Source organism: Drosophila erecta, unplaced genomic scaffold, assembly GCF_003286155.1.
Source record: "Drosophila erecta strain 14021-0224.00,06,07 unplaced genomic scaffold, DereRS2 tig00000021-arrow-pilon, whole genome shotgun sequence".
Taxonomy (NCBI): domain Eukaryota; kingdom Metazoa; phylum Arthropoda; class Insecta; order Diptera; family Drosophilidae; genus Drosophila; species Drosophila erecta.
Window position 1 is genome coordinate 5264738 of NW_020825198.1, and position 20852 is coordinate 5285589.

Here is a 20852-nt window from a genome sequence, read left to right on the forward strand (position 1 = left end):
ATATTAAAAAACCATTAAAATTTCTTTTATTTTTTCTTTATTTTAATTACTTTTTCATTCACGTTCAGAAATGTACATCTTTAAATGGGTTTTTATCGTTTTTGTGTGTGTTTTAGTTTCATGCTTTCGATTTACGGCTTTTCATTGCGCTGTTTCCAAAAAGTACATTAAGTAAACTACAGACATACGTGTATATAATATGCATTAATAATAGTTATATATGTATATATAGAATTCAAAAATGTACAACATTCATTTTTAACAAAAGAGCCGGGAACACGAAGTGGCATGCCCCGGCATATGTAGTTAAAAACTCGAAGATAGCCATAGCAAAAAACAACTAAAGTTACAACTTAAGGTTAGAGACTTATTAACTAATACACATACTAGTACAATGTCAATGCCATTTCATTTTTATCATTTTCAATCGATATTTGTATATATGCATGCTTGTATTTAAATGGGCGTAATGCTCTATGCTTCTTTAAAAGTTATCTTTCAAAATTGATCTCACTATTCGCTCAATCTCAAAAATGTGTGTTGTCTTTTCGTCTTAACTTATGTGATTTCTGTGATGTTTTGAGTGGTTTTCGAATGCCTGATTGCATAACAAAATGGTAATAGACTACAAAAATTAGTTACAATATTACGCATATTGTAGTTTACTACTTAACAACTAAAAAACTGCTATCAAAACAGATTTACAAATAAATATTCCAAGTGTGAGTTCCATTCGTAAAACCGTCGCGATCTTCCCGATCATTCGTTTGCTTGCAAAACATTGAGCAACATTTCTTGTAAGATATTCTTGAATATTATCGGTAAATGGATTATGCTGGATTATGATCTTAGCTTATTGTTAGAGTAGAGCTGTATTAAACTGTTTTCTGTTCTCGTATCTGTCCCGTTCCAAGCGGCAAATGCATTTGAATATACTTGTATTTCTTGTTTCCATTGAGCACGTCGCGGTGTTCGGTAGGGTGCTGTTTTATTTTGGGGGAGTTCTAGGAGGGATCGTCGCTCTTCACTGTCCTGCTGTTTTGGCTCGTTCCTACGTCTACTTTGCTAACTTTGAAAACTGTCACAACATCCGCTGTCATCGTCATCTCCGATTTACAGACGCATATCGTTGTATTTGGCAAAGGCCTTGCACAGGGCAAAGGCCAGGATAATGAGGACCAGGTGGACAATGCCCACCACAATAGCCACGATGACCAGTTCACGTTGCCGAATCAGCCATTCGGTAAAGACCTCATAGCAGCCCTAAATGGATGTACAATATTAGTTACAATTCCGGCTTTATCTGGGTGTATTATTGCAGCATACCTTCTTGTAGAAACTGTTACTGTCGCTGGGATTGGTTGCACAGTCTTCGTCGCGTGGCACCAACTTGGCCACATCCTTGAGGATACAGCAGGCATCTGGAATGGTGCGGTTACCCTTGCTGTTCACCCACGCTGGAGAGGCATCGAAATCGTGGTAGTCATTGATGCCACAGCACCCGAAGTTGCCCATCAGCTGGTTCCACATCAGGGAGGTAGCATCAATATTCTCGCCCACCGAATAACTGGTAATCGTCTGCTGCAAGAAGTTTTTGCTCTCGTCACGAACCTTCTCCTTGAAGAAGGCGCCCAATCCTCCGGCAACGAGCTCGGCAATCAGTAGCAGGATCAAAAAGGTTCCATACTGTGAAGATAAAGACTTATTTCAATAAAAGTTTATGAGCTGTTACAAACTTCCATCTGTATAGACCTATTCGCCACCCAGTACGTTTTAGAGATATCATACTTGAGTACCTGTAAAGCTATTATTGCAACTTGATCCATTTAGACACCTCTTTCAATTGCGCTTTATGGTCGTAAATATCGTCTTCAATTTGCTCGCAATAATAAAAACTTCACGTTTAAATTTATATGGCTTCATTATTGTATCATACATTTATTCAATGATTTCTTGTTATGGTTGCCTGGTTTATTTATAACTCTCTCACGCAGTTGACCCAAATCGTTGGGCACTTTGTGAGCCGTGCAGAAAAATCTAGCCGTTTGACCCTGAGCCAAATGTGCAGCATTTGTCGGCTGCCGCTGGTGGTGGTGAGTTAGGCCCAAGCACACATTTAGCCGCAAATGTTCACGTATAGATACAGATACATATTCGGTTGGAACGGCGAGTGGGCTGAGGGGGGGCTGGGTGTATGGATGTGGGGGAGCCCGCAGCATGCAGCACAAATGCTGAAGGTCATCCTTAATGTTTTGCCACATGTTTCGAAAAGCTCTTGTGGCTTTGCATTATTCTATTCTAGCTAGCTAACGCACATAAAAAAATAAAAGTTATATCTAAAATAATTTTCATGAGGTATATGTATTTTAGTTATCCGCACAGCATGCTTCAATGCCAAAGAGGTACTTTGTATTTATAAAGTGGATATTTATCCAGCTTGTTGCAGAGCATCTTCCTCAATGTGGACCAATTAAGAAGTTTTTTTCCGAGTGCCTCGCTAATGTTGTCGCCTTCGTGGTTGTTGCCCTGATACGCTGCTTTGATATGCTCGGTTTTTGCTGGTTGTGTTGCGGCTGTTACGCCTGGCAGCATTTCATTTCAGCCATCGTGGGCGTTGGTAGTCGGCTGCCTGCTAATGTATCTGTCAGATACACATGCAAGCTCACCACCAAATTGCTGCCCATGGGGAGCAGCTTCACTTTGTTTGCATGCCAAGTGTAGCGATTTGAAACCGTTTAGGTAAGCGAGTGCCTGCAGTCATTCTCTGCTTGATAATAAATTGCCGTCTTTTAAAAAAATCAATGCTAAGACATGTTAGCCATGCCAAGAGTTGAGCTGGCCTTCAGATGCGTTAACCAAACGACCTTGGCTAATTTAAGTGCAAAACCCAAGAGGGTCGCATGCAGGTCGCGTGTTCGGCACCGTTGCGCATGCGCAAAGCCCTTCCCTTGGCTGATTTCCCCTTCTCGTTAAGGTAAATTGAATTCACCTGTTTGTCGCTGCAATTAAGCTGGCCAAGCCCAGAAATGGGCTTACTTGCCCCGTCCGGGGTAAGTGATGCAGGTAAATGCGATAAAACGGTTTATTAATTGCCACAATCGCCCCGAGTGGAGCACTCTCGAACATAGAAAGTCCCTCTGGCCATCACTCCTCCGTCCACTTGAGGTGCAAATGTAAATTATTTTCTAGACCAAAGAAATTACAATTCCACTCACTGGCGAAGACCACAGAGACATGGCCAAGTGAAGGGCTTGCCGCCGCTTAACCAATCGTTCAAACATGCCCTGGCCTCACGATATGGATGTATCTACAAGTATGTACGATAATTCACCTATAGATACACCCGGCTATGTACAACTTTCTCCCGAGTGACGTCGCCAATAGTTTTTCCAGCCCAGAGTCAAAGTCAAATGGAAATCCTCTTCAATGGCAAAGTTTTTCGGTGGAAAATGCAAACAAACGCTTGGCAGTCCACCAGCTCGACTCCCAGCTAGCTCCCCGGTGCCGTGAATCTTCGGTGGCTGTCTGGCATCCATTACAATGTACCCGATGATGCAAGCTCGTAAAACTCTGATTGGACTCATTGATTGGGCGGGGGAAATGTAAATTTGTGACAATGCGTTTCGGCACTGTATGGAAGGCACTCGCTAATGGAAAGCAAATAAGTTTGCTCCCAAAGAAATCTGTTTTATTTCCACTATATTCTTTGTTTAACTTAAATTTGCTGCTTGGTTTTCAGTTCAAATGTGATTGGTTGGAATTCAATATTTATTGAACGCTTATGTAGTTGGGCTAATAATGTGTAATTTTAAATAGATACTCTAGCTGTTAAAGAACAAAACAATCATTTCAAACAGCAAAGAACTTTCCCAAACAAATCGAAGAAGACCTGTCAATGACTTTCAGTTTTGAGCCGGACTGTCAGCGGGTCCGGGTCCAAACCCCCCACCCAGATTCCATTCAATCACTTACCGTCGACAGCAGACAGCGGGACTCGCGCATGGCTCCCAGATAGCCCAAGAAGCTCATGAAGAACATGACGGCTCCGATGACGAGCAGCACATAGGCCAGCTGCTCTATGGCCTGTGGCTGTGTAAATTTCTGTAATGGAAATGGAAAAGGCACAGGCAGAGCAGAAACAAGAGTCAGAAATGTGTGGGTAAATTGCGATGAGGCCTACACTGCGTATACGTAATTAAACTTTGAACTGGCCCAAAAATTGTCTCCTTCCTCATTCGTATAATTGAATTATGTGCACATTTTACCCAATTGTCGTAGGCAAATTGTCAGATCTGAGATAAGTCTTCTGTAGCTAGAGTGCAAGTTCATTGACCAAACGCACCCATGGAATAAACGGGTATCAGCATACTGAGTTCCGGGTAAAGGCTTTCAATTAGTTTTAGCATGTTTATCCTAGGTGACCCCACAATTAGTGCCCGTATGGACATGCACTTTTCATTTGTTTAGCTGGGCGAAAAACCCCTTACGTCCAGTGAATTTTCACTAGGAACTTTAGTTAACGCTGAACACGCAAACTTTGAGGGAAACTGTCATAGTTGAAAAAGTTTATCTGTGTGAATTGGGCAAAGGACCCCAGAGAGTGGCTTTAAACAACGATTTGTACATTTCTAAAAGTTTTATAGATGTGCAGACACTACAAAAACAACTTCTCATTCATTCTTCTCTATATTAAAAAAAAATACATTTAATTGAGCCAAATATTTCTAGTTCATTTTATTTCCATATGGAATTATAGAATTCTGACAGCCGCCCTTTTAAATTCTAGATTCCACTACTATTGCATTCTGGCTGGCTTATATACAATTTCAACCCAATTAAAGTGGCATATAATAGAATAGCCATCCCCTTATTGTTTGTTAGTGTCAGCACAGTGCATCGTGCACTTTGATTAGCGTTTTCGTGGCTTACATTTGAACCACATTTCCACCCGAAGCCCATGTTTACAATGTAATTATATTTTTCTAATAATCATAGTGCCAGTGGCCGCTATTACTGAAGCACCTGCACGTGAGGTTGATCTATATTTCGGGGTTGATTTGCTACGATTTCGACATGTGAATTACACACTTCGATGGGTTGCGTATAAATTGCGTTGTAACCGGGTGGAATGCAGTGGTTTCTTGGGGCCTTTGGATATAAAAAGGGGGTGTTTCTGCGGCAACACTTTCACCCGGAGTTGGGCGCCATATATTTTTAGGGGGTGGGGGTTTCGGAAAACCCCCGGTCTGCAGTTGGTCTTACCTCAATGCGCTCGCTCTCGACCAACTTGAGGAGAGCAATCAGCGAGTGCTTGTCCACGGCCAGCCAAAGTCCGACTCCGAATATAATTGTGCCTAGCACCTGGAAAATAAATAAAAAAATGGAAAAATTCGTTTAAATATGCCTGTTCAGGTAGTTCGCATTTATGTGTTTACACTGAAACATAAAGCATAAAACACAAAAACACAACACCGTTCGCCCCGCTGGACATGCAAACACAGTTTGATGATTGTTATTATGACGTTGCCCGCCCATCTTGATTGCATTCGAAAATGCCGATGATGACGTTTGGCAATCAACATGATGATAATCACGACGACGATGATGATGATGATGACGATGACGATGGTGGCTGAAAGTCAATGAACCGCTGCCAAGCTGAAAATGCGGGAAAATGCAAAAAGCACCAGCGCAAGCGCAGAGATTTGCTTGATTGAGCTGCAATGGAATTTGGATGGATGGGCGATGTGGCATGGGATACCATAGGATGACATGAACGCACCTCTGTGCGTTAAGCATATGCATTACCCGGTGCATAGGGCACAATAACCCCCATTGCTTCATTTGTACTTACGAAAAATATAAAATTGAATATGCAAAGCAAATACTTTGCACACCAGACTCCGCAGTCGAAGACCATTTTCGTTGTTTTCGAAATCTTGGGGCTGTTGTCCTCCACGGAGCTCTCTCAACTGCAATGACAAAGAGAAATTCCACATTTAGCACTCTGAGTTGTGAGGTTTCTAATTGAATTAAAATATTTTTACTTAATTTACTTAATTTCATGTTAAGTGCCGCACACTCGGTTGGGCACAGCACACAAAAAAAAAATAATGAAAAGAAAGTGTCAAAGGAAACAAAAAAAACAACGAACAAACGACATAATAACGCAAATACCAAGAAGCGTATATAAACAAGAAAAGTATTTCTAGCCAGGTTGCATTTCTTATCGGCCATGTTTGTACGTGCCGCGTGCCTAACAAATTAACATGTAAAGTTGGCCCTTCAAAATTGGTGTACAACTTCAGCAGAAAATGTTCCAGACGAAAGAAAGTTCAATTTGGAATACCTTAAATGTGTAGAATTGTAATGATGTTTATAGCTTATAGTACACGTAGAAGGAATTAAGACCCCTTAAAGTAAGAGTTTTATGTGTTCATAACTTAAACAAGTTCCTAAGAAGCCCTTAAAAGCGATTTAAATCTGAAGTAATTACATTTTCAGTGTATGCCGTCATCAGCTAAAGAGATACGTTAATTCCTAGAGCAGCTAAAAAATTGTTCAAGTAAATTACAAGCTTTCGTTCATTCATTAATTCATTGAGTCGGCGGGAATCTCAATTTCCAGCATCTTGTTCCACGTTAACTTTCTTATTAGCAGTAGAACAACTTCCCCGCTTTCTCCGCACCAACCCCCACCTTCCCATTTCCAATTTCTTCTCGCCGCGCTTAGCACTTTTCTTTTCAGATGTGGCTGTTGTTGTTGCCATCTGGTTTGAGCCAAGTTCTCAGCTGTACATGTGTGCCTAGTTATTTGGGTAAACATATACGTATACGTACACACACACACACAAACAATGTCACGAGCTATTGAAGTTGGAAAAGTAGAGCACTCGGCAGCGGAGCTAAGCCCTCAGACTCTGGGTTTTTCAGTTTCGATGCTGTTCTGTTCTTTTCCGTACTGTACTGTTGCCAAGTCGCGGCTACGGGCGAACATTTTCCTTGCCAACATTTTTGTGCTGATTCCTTTGCCCGGGTCCCTTTGAGCCCGGTAAAAGCTGTGATCCACGTCCCGCTGCCCCTCCTGCAGCCCTAATGATGTTTTGGCCAAAATGTAATTGTGTTCGCGCACCCACACAGTTGCGGTCAATGAAATAGCACTTTAAATATCAATTGATTTTCGCATCCAAGAGGTAAGAGCAAAGCTAAAGCATAAGCATTTATTTGGAATAAATTCGATTTATTTTTTTATAGAGATAAAGCTTATGGTGCAAATATTAAATGCTATTACTATGACTTTAGCTTTTGACCCAGAGAGGCACTGAGTGCATGGAGTACTTGAGTGCAAAACGCTTTCCAGACCCACATACATATGTACATATTCACATAGGCCGAGTTTCTGTGGGCGCCACATTCCCCACTGTAGCCCCCTACAACCACCCGTTTTAAGCCACCCCAAAACCCTTCAGCACAACAAAAGTTTATCACAAAATTTTTAATTGCTTTTCCATTGTTTCAGACATCCGACGTTCTGGCCTTAAATTAGTTTAAATTTTCTGGCGATAAGACATGCAAATGACTGCCTAACGGATGTGCATATACTTGTAGTGCCTAATGGTTGTGACATTGAATTTATAATACGGGCTTACCAAAAACCAGGTATTGTTTACGAATATTGACGCTTAAGTCATTTGTTTGCGGGAGGCTTAAAGTCAAAGCGAATTTTTTTATTTGCATTCTAATTTGAATTTTATCCCAGGTATTTCAGTATTTGCATAAAACCGGCTTACTCGTGCTTTAAATGCTATAAATATGAAGTATTTGTATTGCTGATGCTCAGTTTAAAGCTTCAAATTTAATTATAGATCTATCTCGAAATGTTGTCAACCTTTGCCCTTATCTATTCATTAATGCTACAGTTTCAGCCGGAGCTTGAATTAATTCGTTGGCTAAGTGGAAAATCGGAAAAGCTTCGAGCAGCCACCCACCCAGCTTCCACTGCTGGTTTCTCGTTTCTGGCTTCCGATGCCATATGAGCCTCATACAAAATTCAAAAGCTTGCCTTTAGCACACACACTCTTGCAAGGCTACGTGGCTAACACACACACACACGCACACTGGCACATGAAGGGAGAGGCGTATCTTGTAATTAACTTTCAAGTGGCCCATGCAAAATATTGGCAAAAATTCAGCAAGCTCAGCATCAGCTTTTCATCTAACTCAAATATTAAGTCTGGATATCTACTTAAGATACATGTGTGCGCAGCAAACTCAAATATCTGTTTGAAAAACATAAAATGTTCACAAAACAAATATGAATTATCTTTGCATTTTCAAGGGGAAGCCGTGGTGGAGCTAAAGGTATTTGCAATGGATTAATATCTGGGTTTTTATGTGGTTATTATAATCAACTAGATTATTGAAAACATTCGAATCAAAAGCTAACGCACAAATATTTTCGTTGGTTGCCAAGATCAATTTACAGCTCTGCATTTAGCTAAATGTGCATCAAAAAAAAATAATAAAAACCGCCAAAATCAGCCAAGTAAACTGCAAATTTATGAGTCGCCGCTGACTTGCATTCGGATTTAAAGTCAGGCTTTGTTTATTATTTGCGTAATTAAATGCTTGCACATGCTCGTGCAGCATTTTTTAACCGTAGAAAGTTTTGTTTTACCGGCTGCTGTGGAAGTGGAAGTTTAGAGCTCTTCAAACAATGCACATTTTTTTCTTTTTTTTGGCATCGCGGCGGTGATTAAAGCATTTTCTATTGCAAAAAGGAAATTCGAGCGGGTCTCAATTGTGGGACTGGAAGTCATTTTCTTGTACTACCAGCCGCTCTTTTCGACACGAAAAATGGGTTAAAGAAAGTCGTAACTTGTATTAATTAAAAAAAGACTAAAGGGAAAAAAGATGCTGCGGCGCTCGAACTAAAAGCCCAGTGGAAACCTTTTGGCCATAACTCTCCGACCAGTGTTGCTATACATACTCTTATATACCCAGTTCATTTCCCAGTTGCACACTCACACATTCGTATTGATGTGTGTTTCACACTTGTCACGTTCGCTGGCTTGCCAAGAATTTAGAAATTTTATTTATTGCCAATGCTTTCTGTTTCCCTGCTCCGCTGGCCGTTACCCATTTTTCCTGGCTCTTCGATTCTGATTTGATTGGCCAAGACACTAGAGATGGGAAATGGAAAATGCGAAATGGCAATCGAGGAAAAACCCCATCATGCTGTAAACCAAAACAGCCGCCGCAGAACCGCAGAGCCACTTTTCCATCTGTCAAAGCGTGGGAAAATTCTCTGCACTCCGTTCTTCAGGGCTCAAACTGCGGTTCCTGGCCTCCGAAACTCCCAAGATGGCTAATTAAATTACAGGGTAATAAGCCTCAATTGGGTCGCCGCACTCTCCAAACAGTACTTAAATACAGGTGGGTGGCTCAGCCTCCCATTTGCTCGAGATCTTAAGTATGCATATGAGAGTGGATGTGTGGGAACTACTTGGCTGTAAACGGCTGTGGTAAATGCAATGTTAATGGCTAAATCTGCTGGGTAGCACAATAAAAGCAAGTGGAATCATTCACAAAACTTTTTTGGTTTAAATGGTTTCTAATAATCTGTATTCTAATGTTTAATATGGTTTCTAATTCGATTATTAATATAGGCTCTTACTCCTGCATTATTTTGATTGTTAAGTATTTGTATATTCGCTTATTTGCCCCAATATGGTATTCATAATTAATAAATCATGAATATATAAAATTACTATTGTTACTACCATTGCTAATATTATTACTTTACACAGATAAATATTAAACAGGGCTTACATTTAATAAACAATTATTTTAATACGTCCGTTTAAAACCTTTTTATTAATTAATCCGGACTAATTCTGTTTATGTGGCGTATCATATTTCCCCCATCAAATAAAATTCATTATATGCAAACCTTAGCCCACTGATGTCCCTTGAAAAAGTTTACCCAACAATTTGCCTTTTTTGTCTGTCTCCCCTGATTGCTAAATTTGTGTCGCCTATAAAAAAGGCTTTAAACCCGAACTTATCCAACTGGAATAAAAATCCATTAATTGAGCAAAATTTAGCGCAATATTGACGCTCTTGTTTTTACTTTTGAAGTTTTTTTCACTTTTTTCTCTGCCGCACGAGCCACACAATCAATTTATTTATAAATTTCGCTTAATTAATGCAAATATAAGGCGAAACGAGTAAAAGCCAAGCGAATAACTTCGTTAGCGTTTGGAGCGGCAAAATATCAAAATTCACACAAAGGCAAAGCGACAGAATTTTACAACAGAACCCTGCCAAAATTATGCCTTGAAAGTGGTCTAATTAAATGAATCTTACGAACCGACGACAGCACCTCACATTCACATGGCTAACTGAGTGTCGTTCAAATTCAGTTTTGTTAATTTCATTATTCACTTTGCGAAGTCATTCAACTCGCTGGCTGTTAGTTTTTCTCAGTTTGCTTATATAATCACATGAAGTGCGTTAATTTGACATAATTAGTGGGCTCCAGCTCCGGCTCCGACACGAAGTCAAAACCCCAAGCCCAAAAGCCCAAGCCCAGCAGTCTAAAGGTCTTCGCGTTGAGGAGCAAGAGTAAGCCCCTTTTGTCTGAGTCCGCTCTTCTATTTTTTAGGTCAACGGTCTTCGCATCGGCGATGTTTGTTGCCATGTTTGCTGCCATTTGATGGCTTGCCAATTTAACACCTGACAGCTTCGTTTGGGCCATGTGCAGTGGACCAAGCCGTGTGCCATAAGCGAGCGCAGATGCCAACGCCCCGGTCCCAATTCCCCCCCGACCACGCCCACAACAGACTCGTGTTGCGAGAGCACTACCACTGTGCACTGTAACCAATAGCGTTATAGTCCTGGATACATTCGTGTAAAAAGATAGTTATTCAAAGATAGTTATTCATTGGTATCAAAAGACAAACCTATAATAGAATAATACGTAATAGTTGCTTTACGGCTTTCTCGCTGAGTGTTTCTCGCAGTGCAGCACCCCAATCTGGTAGCCAGGCAGGCGGGTTGTCACCAGCCAACTAGCCAACCAGCCAACCAGCCAACTACTATAGCCAACCGGCCACGAAAGACCCAGACACGTCTGGCCATTTAGCAGAGTTATGCGATACATTTTTGCGAACTTATTTCTAGTTGGTCGAGCAAATTTTCCAAAGTTAAACTCTAGATTTGATTACGAAAGAGCTGGTGTGGTGGGTGGAATTGATATGCAAATGGCTATGACAACTTCTTTGGTGACATAGATAAAATGTCAAAACTTCAATTTACTGAAAGATTTTAATCAGAGATTGTCAAACATTTTGATGAACTTTGGCAGCACAGTGACTATTGATAGAACGCAAACTTTGCTAAAATGCATATTTCACAATTCTGAAGATAAAAATATCTTTGAAAGTGAAATTCCATTAAAATGATTTGGCCAATATCTATGCAAACGTGAAATTCTTCATTAATTTTTGATTGGAAAAGATAGGAGGAATTGCGAGTTTTATAACAGACACCGTAGTTGAAGTCTTCTGCTCGAAACATTATTTATTTGACCCACCCAAATGTTTTCGCTTATGCATCAAATTTTTGTCAAGAACGCGAGAAGTCGAATAACATTTCAGACACTGACCTACTTTAAGGTAAATATCAAAGTGGGGGGCTGGAGAAAAATGAAACTATTTGGGGCCAATTACCATCGTTGTGGACAGAGAACAGTAACTTTGCATATACATATATTTTTACTTAATTGAGTAGCTTTCCCCCCGCCCTCGGTCAACCCACTCCAGTTTTTTCTTTATTAATTTTTTGCCTTTTAATTATTCAGTTTCTGCCTCGTCTTTTTGTGGAAAGTGAAATACTCCGAACCAGAATTTGTTCAATGTCTCTGGCTTTTTGGTTTATTATTGCTCATTGCTCCAGTTACGCTGCAAGACGGGTAATGTACTATGTCTGTATCTGTATCTGTATCTGTAGATGTAGATGTATCTGTATCTGGGCTGTCTGTTTGAATTACAGAGCCTGAACGAGGTTGACACACTTACATTTATTTAGCCCATAATGAGCTGGCAAATGATTTGCCTTTGTCTGAATGTCTGCTGCTCGCAGGTTATTGTTACTGGTTTTTTTCACTTTTCATCAATAAAATAAACTGATGAAATGCCTTAAAATGCCTCTGTTTGCTCAGCATAATGAGGCGTTTCGACAAAGATAAACAAAAGAAGAAAGATGCTGCAAAGTCAAATCAAAGTTGAAGGAAAATACAAAAGTTTGGAATAATAATGGAAGTCAAGTTATATAACCTATGCATATAAATCAGTTGACAAGAACGACTGACTTCAGATGGTTCTTATGCTAGTTTTTCAAGGGGCTCAGAAAGGACCTCTGAATTCTGTTTATGTTGAAAATGTGTGATTTAAGTTACGTAGATTATTATGCTTCAGTCTGATGAATGAAAACAAATACATAAACGCTTTATTATATAATACAATAAGCTGCAAAGTTCTAATGCCCAAATATTCCATTCGAGCTTTAAATAAAACAATTCCACTTCATTTGTGCTATTTAAGGGACAGTCCCTGTGTGTTTGTATTAATCTGGACTTTTTGTTTCCAATTGAGAGTGCATGAGCCATTGTTATAGCTAGATTACACATACGCCATGTGTGCTGTGTGGAGCGGCAATTTCCTGCCTGTGAGAGACAAAAACATAACCGAGTGGAGCATAACCAACGCCCGCTGCCACTTCAATTCATAACAGATGCAAATAAATTTCCATTAAAGTTTGTGGGTCTCCGCACATTACCCTTTTCGGCGACCATTTTCTGCGTGGGCGGACGACCGGCTAAACAGATGCTTAGTTCGGAAATAAAGCAGAGATTCATGGGGCCCAGCGAGGCATTAAGGTATGAAGGTGCCCCCAGATTTAGATAATGACCATTTCGAGTCACGGGGCGCAAATTGCGGGCTCAAACGAGCAGCGGCTGCAGCGGCAGCAGAGGCAGCAGCTCAACTCTCACACATTACTTTTCATATGCTTAAATGAAATAAGTATCTGGCAGATACATATTTGCAGTGACAGTTGCATCCACACACGCGAGCTCAAGTGCGAAAAGCCGAGGATCGTGTGCTGGCACTTGGGATCTTCGCTGATTACTTAACTTATTCAACTTTCTTTTGGACCCCCAAGGGGCCAAGTTCAATGCGCTTAACTTGCGGCTAATACGCCGCCTCTCCTTTCGGCCAAGCTCAACTTTCACATTCACAACCTTTGGCACTTCCTCCTCCTGCCACATGGAAAGATAATTTTCCCGTAACTCTCTGTTGGCCAAGCCGATTCACATTTTGCCATTTGGCAATATGCTGGCTGCACTGCAATCAATGCATCACATTCGATATTTAGCAAGCAACTCATTCGACTGTGGGGCAAGTTTCTCATTTCATTTCTATTCGCTTCAGCTCGGTTCGGTTCATTTCAGACTGGCGAAAAAGTGTAGATACACATGCTACTCCCAACGCATGGGAGTACAAAAAAAAGCAAAAAATGCAAAAAAAATGTAGAAAAAAATGTTTGCCACCGCCTATGCAACTATGAAATATCGCATAGCTCGGCGAGAGTACGGCAGTACGCGTATATATCCCAACCAGAGCTGGAATAAATTTATGTGGGAAGTTTTTGATGACGTTCGTAATTTCAGACCCTCCTCCCCACAGACTGTGCAACTTGCAACTTATCTAATAACGGAGACAGACTTACTACTTCCTGTAAGCCTGGCGGGATTGTGAGAACGCAGGGAGCCAGCGAGAAAGGGCTGCATTTACGGCATACTCGTAAATGCTGATATAATCTGCACTTAGATTTATGCTTCGGATTGAATAAATATATTCTTTATATTTTGTGCGAGATAAGGTAATGAGTTCGGGAATTTCTCATATCTAAACAGGAGAAGTGTGAGAATTAACGATGTATTCTTTCGACACGGAATGGAAATAACATCTAAACTGATACAATCCGATTCAAGAAGAAATAATAATTATTATTTTTTTGATGCATTATACCAAAGTTGGTCATATGAATTGAATCTTTAAATTCGCTTTTCTAAAAACATATTAGTTTAAAAAGTCACAGTTTGTTGACGCCTTTAGCATCATGTAATTTAAAAAAATAGCTACCATCTGAAGAGTTCTCCACATAATGCCACTTTCGGGCCTTAAAGCAAACTTATACAATCGCTTTGGCTAGAGCAAATTGAAGGCAAATAAAACTTAGCCAAATAAGCTAAGACTAGACTCCAAAATAAAACCCCAGCAAACTGGCCCAGCCACCTGCTGTGCTCTTATATCCCAAAACTTGTCCGTTTCTGCGTAATAGACCAATTGCATCAGTTATAAGAAATGCAAAAGTAAAGGCAACAACTAAAGTAAACCTTTGCCTACCTACTGCTGTTTTGAGCCAAGCATGCGCATTTGGCCAAGAGGGTGGGCTAAAATTGTTTAAACAATTGCCACGGCGCTCTTTGGCGTAAATCGTTTTGCATATGCGAGGAAAAAGAAAACTCCAAAATTCCGCCAGAGGCGTGCCAGCACAAAAACTAAAAACAAAAACCAAAAATTAATATGCATTGTTGCAGCAGCACGTCGCCTTGCATATTTCGACTTTCACTTTTTATTTTCTTTTCAAAAACTGACAAAAAAAAGTCCAACGAAAAAGTAAACAAGATTTCAAAATGAACTTAAGACGCACACTCGATCCACGTCGACATATCAATCAATTACAAATGGTTAACACAAATGAAAACATTATGTATCTTTTGATTGGGGGCTTCCGAGTTCGGTGGGCGAGCAGCGATTAAAGTGGGTAACTGCGTTAATTGCTGATACCCCTTACTTTCCCTAGCCACCTCAATTAAGTCCAGAAATCAAAGTTACGCATTTCCAATTGCGCAATCGTCACAATCTTTTTTTCCTTTTTTTCTGCTGCCTGTCTGGAGATTTTCATGGCTTGCGAAAGTAAACATTTTTACAATCCGCTTTATTTTTCATTTTTTGGCTTCCCGAACAATGCGTGCAGTTATTACTAGTTTTGGTTCATTAATCATGTGTCGGGGAAACACTTGTGTGCACCTGCCGGGCATAAGAAATGAGAAAATGGGACACACAGATACCGATGGGAAAATTGCCAAGGGCTTCGAGAGGTGATTATGAATTAACCATACGATTAAAGGGCAAATTTGTCATGACATAAGGAGATTTTCTCTTCGTGTTTACCTATGAAAATGGAGTTTGGATCTAAGCCCTTGTAGTTCGGTCAGGTTAGAAGTCGATTTAGTTTCACAAAATCAATCAGTGACTTAGCTTAGTTTTCAGTAAGTTACTCGTATATTACATGATTCCATTAATGATGCTGCATTTCGGTTTCAAGCTTATACAAGCCTATAAAAACCTACTTAATCTGATTTCCATAGGCAATGCCTACTTTAAGCCGATTTTAAGTGTATAACTGGATTAGTTTTCTCCCTTTGTGTTCAGCCCCAATTGGTTGGCTTAAAGTTTTTAATTAACTTAATCAATGACAGTTTACATTGGCAATAGAAACGTTTGCGAAATGGCCAGCTAGGGACTGCAGTTGGCTGCAGATTGACCATTGTTGCATTGAGACAATGACAAAGTAACTAGCATCCAATCGATCGATCGGAGTGGAAAGCCGCAGATGTGGCCAGGGCGATTAAGTATCCCAGGCCCAAGGCGGATGGTCGGTCAGCCAGATGGACAGCTGGATAGCTGGCCAATTGCAGCAAATCACAGTGGGACAGGCATTCGGAATATGTGTACTGTTTGCCTGCCGAGTTTCCGCTGAAAGTGCAGGCAATTTAAGCCAGAGAGGCGGAGATCTAATGGCGGAATGAAGTGTTGTCGGGTGAAGAATTGCTGGCTTGATTTTAATTGCCACTGACCACCACCGACTAGAAGCAATGAACTTGCCACCAGGCGGACGTAATTCGAGCCACAAACAGAAAGCCCGTGTAATACAAGATGGTTGTGGGAAATTCCAATCCACCGGAGCAGCGAAGAACACCACTCGAGGGTGGTTGGATGTGTGTGAAAGTCCAAGGCGGCGAGTGGATCAAGTTCGAATTACCATAATATATGCAGAGACAACGCATGCGCAACACGTAACCCGATGCAGATACATTTTAGTGAACTTGCAGATACAAATACAGATTCAGATTCAAAAACAGATACTGTCCAGTTCGGCCCTGCTCAGGGTGGCTCGTTCACCTTGGAACGGCGCTCGAAAAGTCGTTTAACAGCGAGTTTTGTTGGCTAAATAAGTCCAAGAGTCGGTGGTCTATATTGCCACGGGTAAACTCGTATATGAAAGGATTTGGTCTATATCCATTGGCCTTTGGCCAATTTCATGCTCGCTGAGGCATCGTTGCGACAGCCTGCTGTTTTGTACACTGCTCTTGTTCCACTAATTGAGTTATGTTGCACATTTCGGCAAGTCAGCTTCATGGTTCTCCGACTGCTGCGGATATTTGCCAATTGAGTTATTGCCTTTTGGCTGTGCATTAGCGTGCGCTCACCTGCTCACCGATTTCCCAATGGAAAGTTTGGCCAACTCTTTAGACCAAGTTCTGTGTGTGCGCTGGCACATCGGCCAAAAACCGGGTTGGCTTGGCAAACACTGTTAACGGTTTTCAGAGTGCTGTGAATCGTTTTGTCACGCCTTCGATTCCAGCCAGTAGCAAAAAATCCCTACTTAAATATTTAGCCAAGTTTCTGGCACCCAGTTGCATGTTCAGATTGCAGCTGCAAAGTAAGTACGCACATATATCTGAAGCTCATCACCCCACTTAAGCTAGTTTCAGTGATTTGTTACCCTTTTGGATTTCCATTTATCCAGCAGATAGAAAGCCAGGGAAGCCACTTTTAAGCCAATCCACATTGACAGGTACTTTACCGAACCCAGGAGCCTTAGAGATTTGAGTGAAATCTTATGGTGCAACATGCTTTTGCATCTCAAGTATTTTGAAGAAATGAAAAGACGATGTTTTCTTTTTTTTAATTGTATAGTGGACGTTAAGGAACCTCATCAATATTAAAATGAATAAAAATAAGCTGGGAAAATATTTATGACAGTTGTTACCTCATTGCAAATTTAAATGAAAATTTTTATTTCGTTCATTTTACATACGGTTGTAAAACACTCTGACGTTCTGCAGCTCAACAAGCTGTAAATGTTTAATTGGCTTGCATTTTAAAGCAAGTATTACGTAAATTTGAATAAAAATGTCAACAGAGCATGCGGGGTCTTTTGAAATATTTGTTGTTAGATTTATACGATGAAATTCAGGTGGGTTTGTAGCTTTTATGGGGATTTAATTTATAAGCTATGAGAGCAATTAATTTTGCGCACTCAATTCCAGGTTTTGATTTAATTGAGTATATTTTGGAAAAAATGCGATCTCTATTCACCCATGTAACATTTTATTAATGCACACTGTTGTCGGACTAAAAGATAAATATCAAACCTGAATTAATAGTCACGTAACGTTTATATAATTTTTCACATTTCCGTGCTGAGATAAACTTTTTCGAATAATAATTGGTAATTTGGCGAGTAAATAAACTCAAGAAATAAAAGTGAGTCTGCAGTTCTGCAAAGTAATCATAATCAGCCTCGTAGCCCCATTCCCCCATTTAGTGCGATATCAAATACGAGATTTGTGGGATTTTGTTCTACTGCTCTCGCTCTTTCTCCCTCTTGCAGTCTTTCCGTCCCGCTTCTTGCTCATTTCCAATCAGCAATTCTACTTGCTTTATTGGTTTTCCGGACAAACTTGTTCGGAACCCTCGTGGAGCGGACAGGTTGCTCCGAGGGGAGAGAACTCGGAGTCAGCATGTTTTCAAGATCAAAAAGCGAATGGCGGTGTAGCCGAAGAAATTGCAGAAAAATTTACACACTCCACAACAAAAGCAAAACGAGAGCGGGAGCGGGAGAGAGGTAGAGCTGCAGAGAGCGGGAACTGCAAAAGGGAACCTTTCACTGCAGGTGCACTGTAAAAAACTCTACAATAATACTCTTATTGTAGGGTTATGCACGGGTAGCTAACACAAATCAGTTTTATTCCCATTAGCCTTCAAATTGTATATTTATATTTTTATTTGAAATTTGAAATGTCGGATATTATAATTTAGATCCGGTCTACTGTGAAAAACATAGAAGTGTTTATGGAATCGATAAGAAAAAAGTGCCTAAGCTCTGTGAAATTTTTCCAAAGCATGTTGAGGACATGAAAATCATTTTTAGATAAATTTAGCAGTTTTGTATTGCTGCATAACATGACTTCCGTTTCATAACTTTCGAGGAAGCAGAAACTAATGTTGTTTTATGTTGTAAAAACCAGGATACTGCTCTTTCAGAATTGAATATACCAGACACACTAATTTCTTTCCGTGTCCCATTTTGGACGGGCAAGGTAGAATTAGTGATAAACATAAAGAAAGGCCGCGCAATTGAAAAGTGGCACAGATGCCAGGGCAGCGGCCCCGAAAGGCAACGGTAACGGAGCGCAGGAGCGCCGAAGGGAGTCCAGGAGCGGAGTGCGAAGCTGGGGGCAGCATCAGCAATCAAGAAAAAGGGGGCGGCTGGGTGGAGGTGGCTGCACAGCAGCAGGAGCAGGAGCGACGCAAAAAATGTGTGTGCGTATCAACAAAAGCGGATGGACGGTCGAGGGCTGGGCCCGGATAAAGATGTGATGCCCAGGGGCGTGGGTGGTGGGTGGTGGATGGTTTTGGGTGGATTGGTGGCTTTTCTCTGGGAACAGCAGCACTCGATGGGTTGATGTTTCCACTTTTTGTTTTGGCTTTTTGAGAAATATGCGCACTCCCCGAAACTAAGGCAAAAAACTTACCTGTAAAATATGAGCACGCTGCGTAGAGCGAGCTGTTTAATAATTTACGGCTTGTCGAAGATTTACGACCCACTGGATGTATTAAACTGCAATGATTCCGGAATATTTGATTATTCGAGAACTTTGGTAGAGCGACAAAAGAGCACGGCACTTTATTTATATTTATTCTTTTGTTTTATTAGGCGTGGAGTTTTTGTTGATGCTGGCAAGTGAACGGCTAGTACGCAGCACTGTTTTGATTGAGCGCGCGCAAAAAACTATACACAAAATCACGCACACAGCGAAATCCGGATAGAGACGCACCGCTGGCTTGAAACTGGGGCCCGAGAAGAGAGCGTAGGGTGTGTTTAGGATGCCTCTGCTTCCAGGCACCGAGCACTGCGTAAAATGCTGCGCTCGTCACTCGACTCAACTCGACTCAACTCGAATCGTGGCTTAAATCTCACTCGTCACTCACTCGGCTGCCAATCGGAATGTGCGACCGTCTGCTTGGAAGCGTGCTTTCGAACTGAAGCCGTTTTTTGCTGCTAAACTGCTGAGCTGCCGAGCTGCTCGTTGCTGCTACAGCCACCACCAACACATGCGCGGTAAGCAGGTTGCTCCAGCTGAAAGCTCGGCTCGCCAGCACCTCAAAAGTCTGATTGGGAGCTTTACGGCGCTGCCAGACAGGCGCATTTAGTTAGGGTCTTTATACATATATAGCGCCAATAGCGCCATCTGGGTCTTGTATTTTCTATATAACTTTTAAATGAAATACATACATATATAAATGTCCTGAAGCTGAACTTATAAACTCCTTAACTCAACTTATCCTAATCGGATTTTGGAGTGGCATACCTCTCAATGTTTCTGGTGCAATTCTCTAAAAACTGCATTCAAATTTAGAAAATTATTTTTTTTTTAAATTTTTTGATGTGATGTTGCAGCAATACAAAAAAATTAAGAAATGTCCTAAGACTGAAGTTCTAAGCTCCATAACTCCACTTATCGTAATCGGATTTTGAAGTGGCATACCTCTAAATGTTTCTGGCGCAATTCTCTAAAAAACTGCATTCAAATCTAGTTATTTATTTTTTTAAAGTTTTTTTGTATTTTTTTTGATGTGATGATGTTGTAGAAATTCAAGAAAATAAAGAAATGTCCCAAGGCTGAAGTTCTAAACACCATAACTCAGCTGATCTTAATCGGATTTTGAAGTGGCATACCTCTAAATGATTCTGGCGCAATTCTCTAAAAAACTGCATTTAAATTTAGAAATGTATTTTTTTTAAGTTTTTTTGTAATTTTTTGTATGTGATGTTGTAGAAATTCAAGAAAATAAAGAAATGTCCCAAGGCTGAAGTTCTATACTCCATAACTCAACTAATTTTAATCGGATTTTGAAGTGGCATACCTCTAAATGATTCTGGCGCAATTCTCTAAAAAACTGCATTCAAATTTAGAAATGTATTTTTTTTTAATTTTTTTGTAATTTTTTGTATGTGATGTTGTAGAAATTCAAGAAAATAAAGAAATGTCCCAAGGCTGAAGTTCTATACTCCATAACTCAACTAATTTTAATCGGATTTTGAAGTGGCATACCTCTAAATGATTCTGGCGCAATTCTCTAAAAAACTGCATTCAAATTTAGAAATGTATTTTTTTTTAATTTTTTTGTAATTTTTTGTATGTGATGTTGTAGAAATTCAAGAAAATAAAGAATTGTCCCAAGGCTGAAGTTCTATACTCCATAACTCAACTAATTTTAATCGGATTTTGAAGTGGCATACCTCTAAATGATTCTGGCGCAATTCTCTAAAAAACTGCATTCAAATTTAGAAATGTATTTTTTTTAAATTTTTTTGTAATTTTTTGTATGTGATGGTGTAGAAATTCAAGAAAATAAAGAAATGTCCCAAGGC

The 20852-nt window shown here is 40.3% G+C and overlaps 1 protein-coding gene across 3 annotated transcripts; it reads right to left on the reverse strand.

Annotated features, from left to right (window-relative positions):
• Positions 1 to 36: 36 nt before the first annotated feature.
• LOC6545479 (tetraspanin-18) lies at positions 37 to 19509 on the reverse strand. 3 transcript variants are annotated; one of them, XM_015157913.2, is made up of 7 exons: positions 19409 to 19509; positions 18952 to 19037; positions 5855 to 5972; positions 5263 to 5361; positions 3973 to 4101; positions 1327 to 1686; positions 37 to 1263 (listed from the first exon to the last, which is right to left on the reverse strand). In XM_015157913.2, the coding sequence occupies exons 3-7, from the start codon at positions 5918 to 5920 to the stop codon at positions 1114 to 1116; spliced, it is 804 nt and encodes a 267-aa protein (XP_015013399.1). In that variant the 5' UTR covers positions 5921 to 5972; positions 18952 to 19037; positions 19409 to 19509; the 3' UTR covers positions 37 to 1113. The 3 variants fall into 3 exon arrangements, with proteins under 3 accessions (XP_015013399.1, XP_015013400.1, XP_001971591.1); XM_015157914.2 differs by having other exon boundaries at positions 19255 to 19498; XM_001971555.3 differs by having other exon boundaries at positions 19229 to 19498.
• Between the last annotated feature and the right edge of the window lie 1343 nt (positions 19510 to 20852).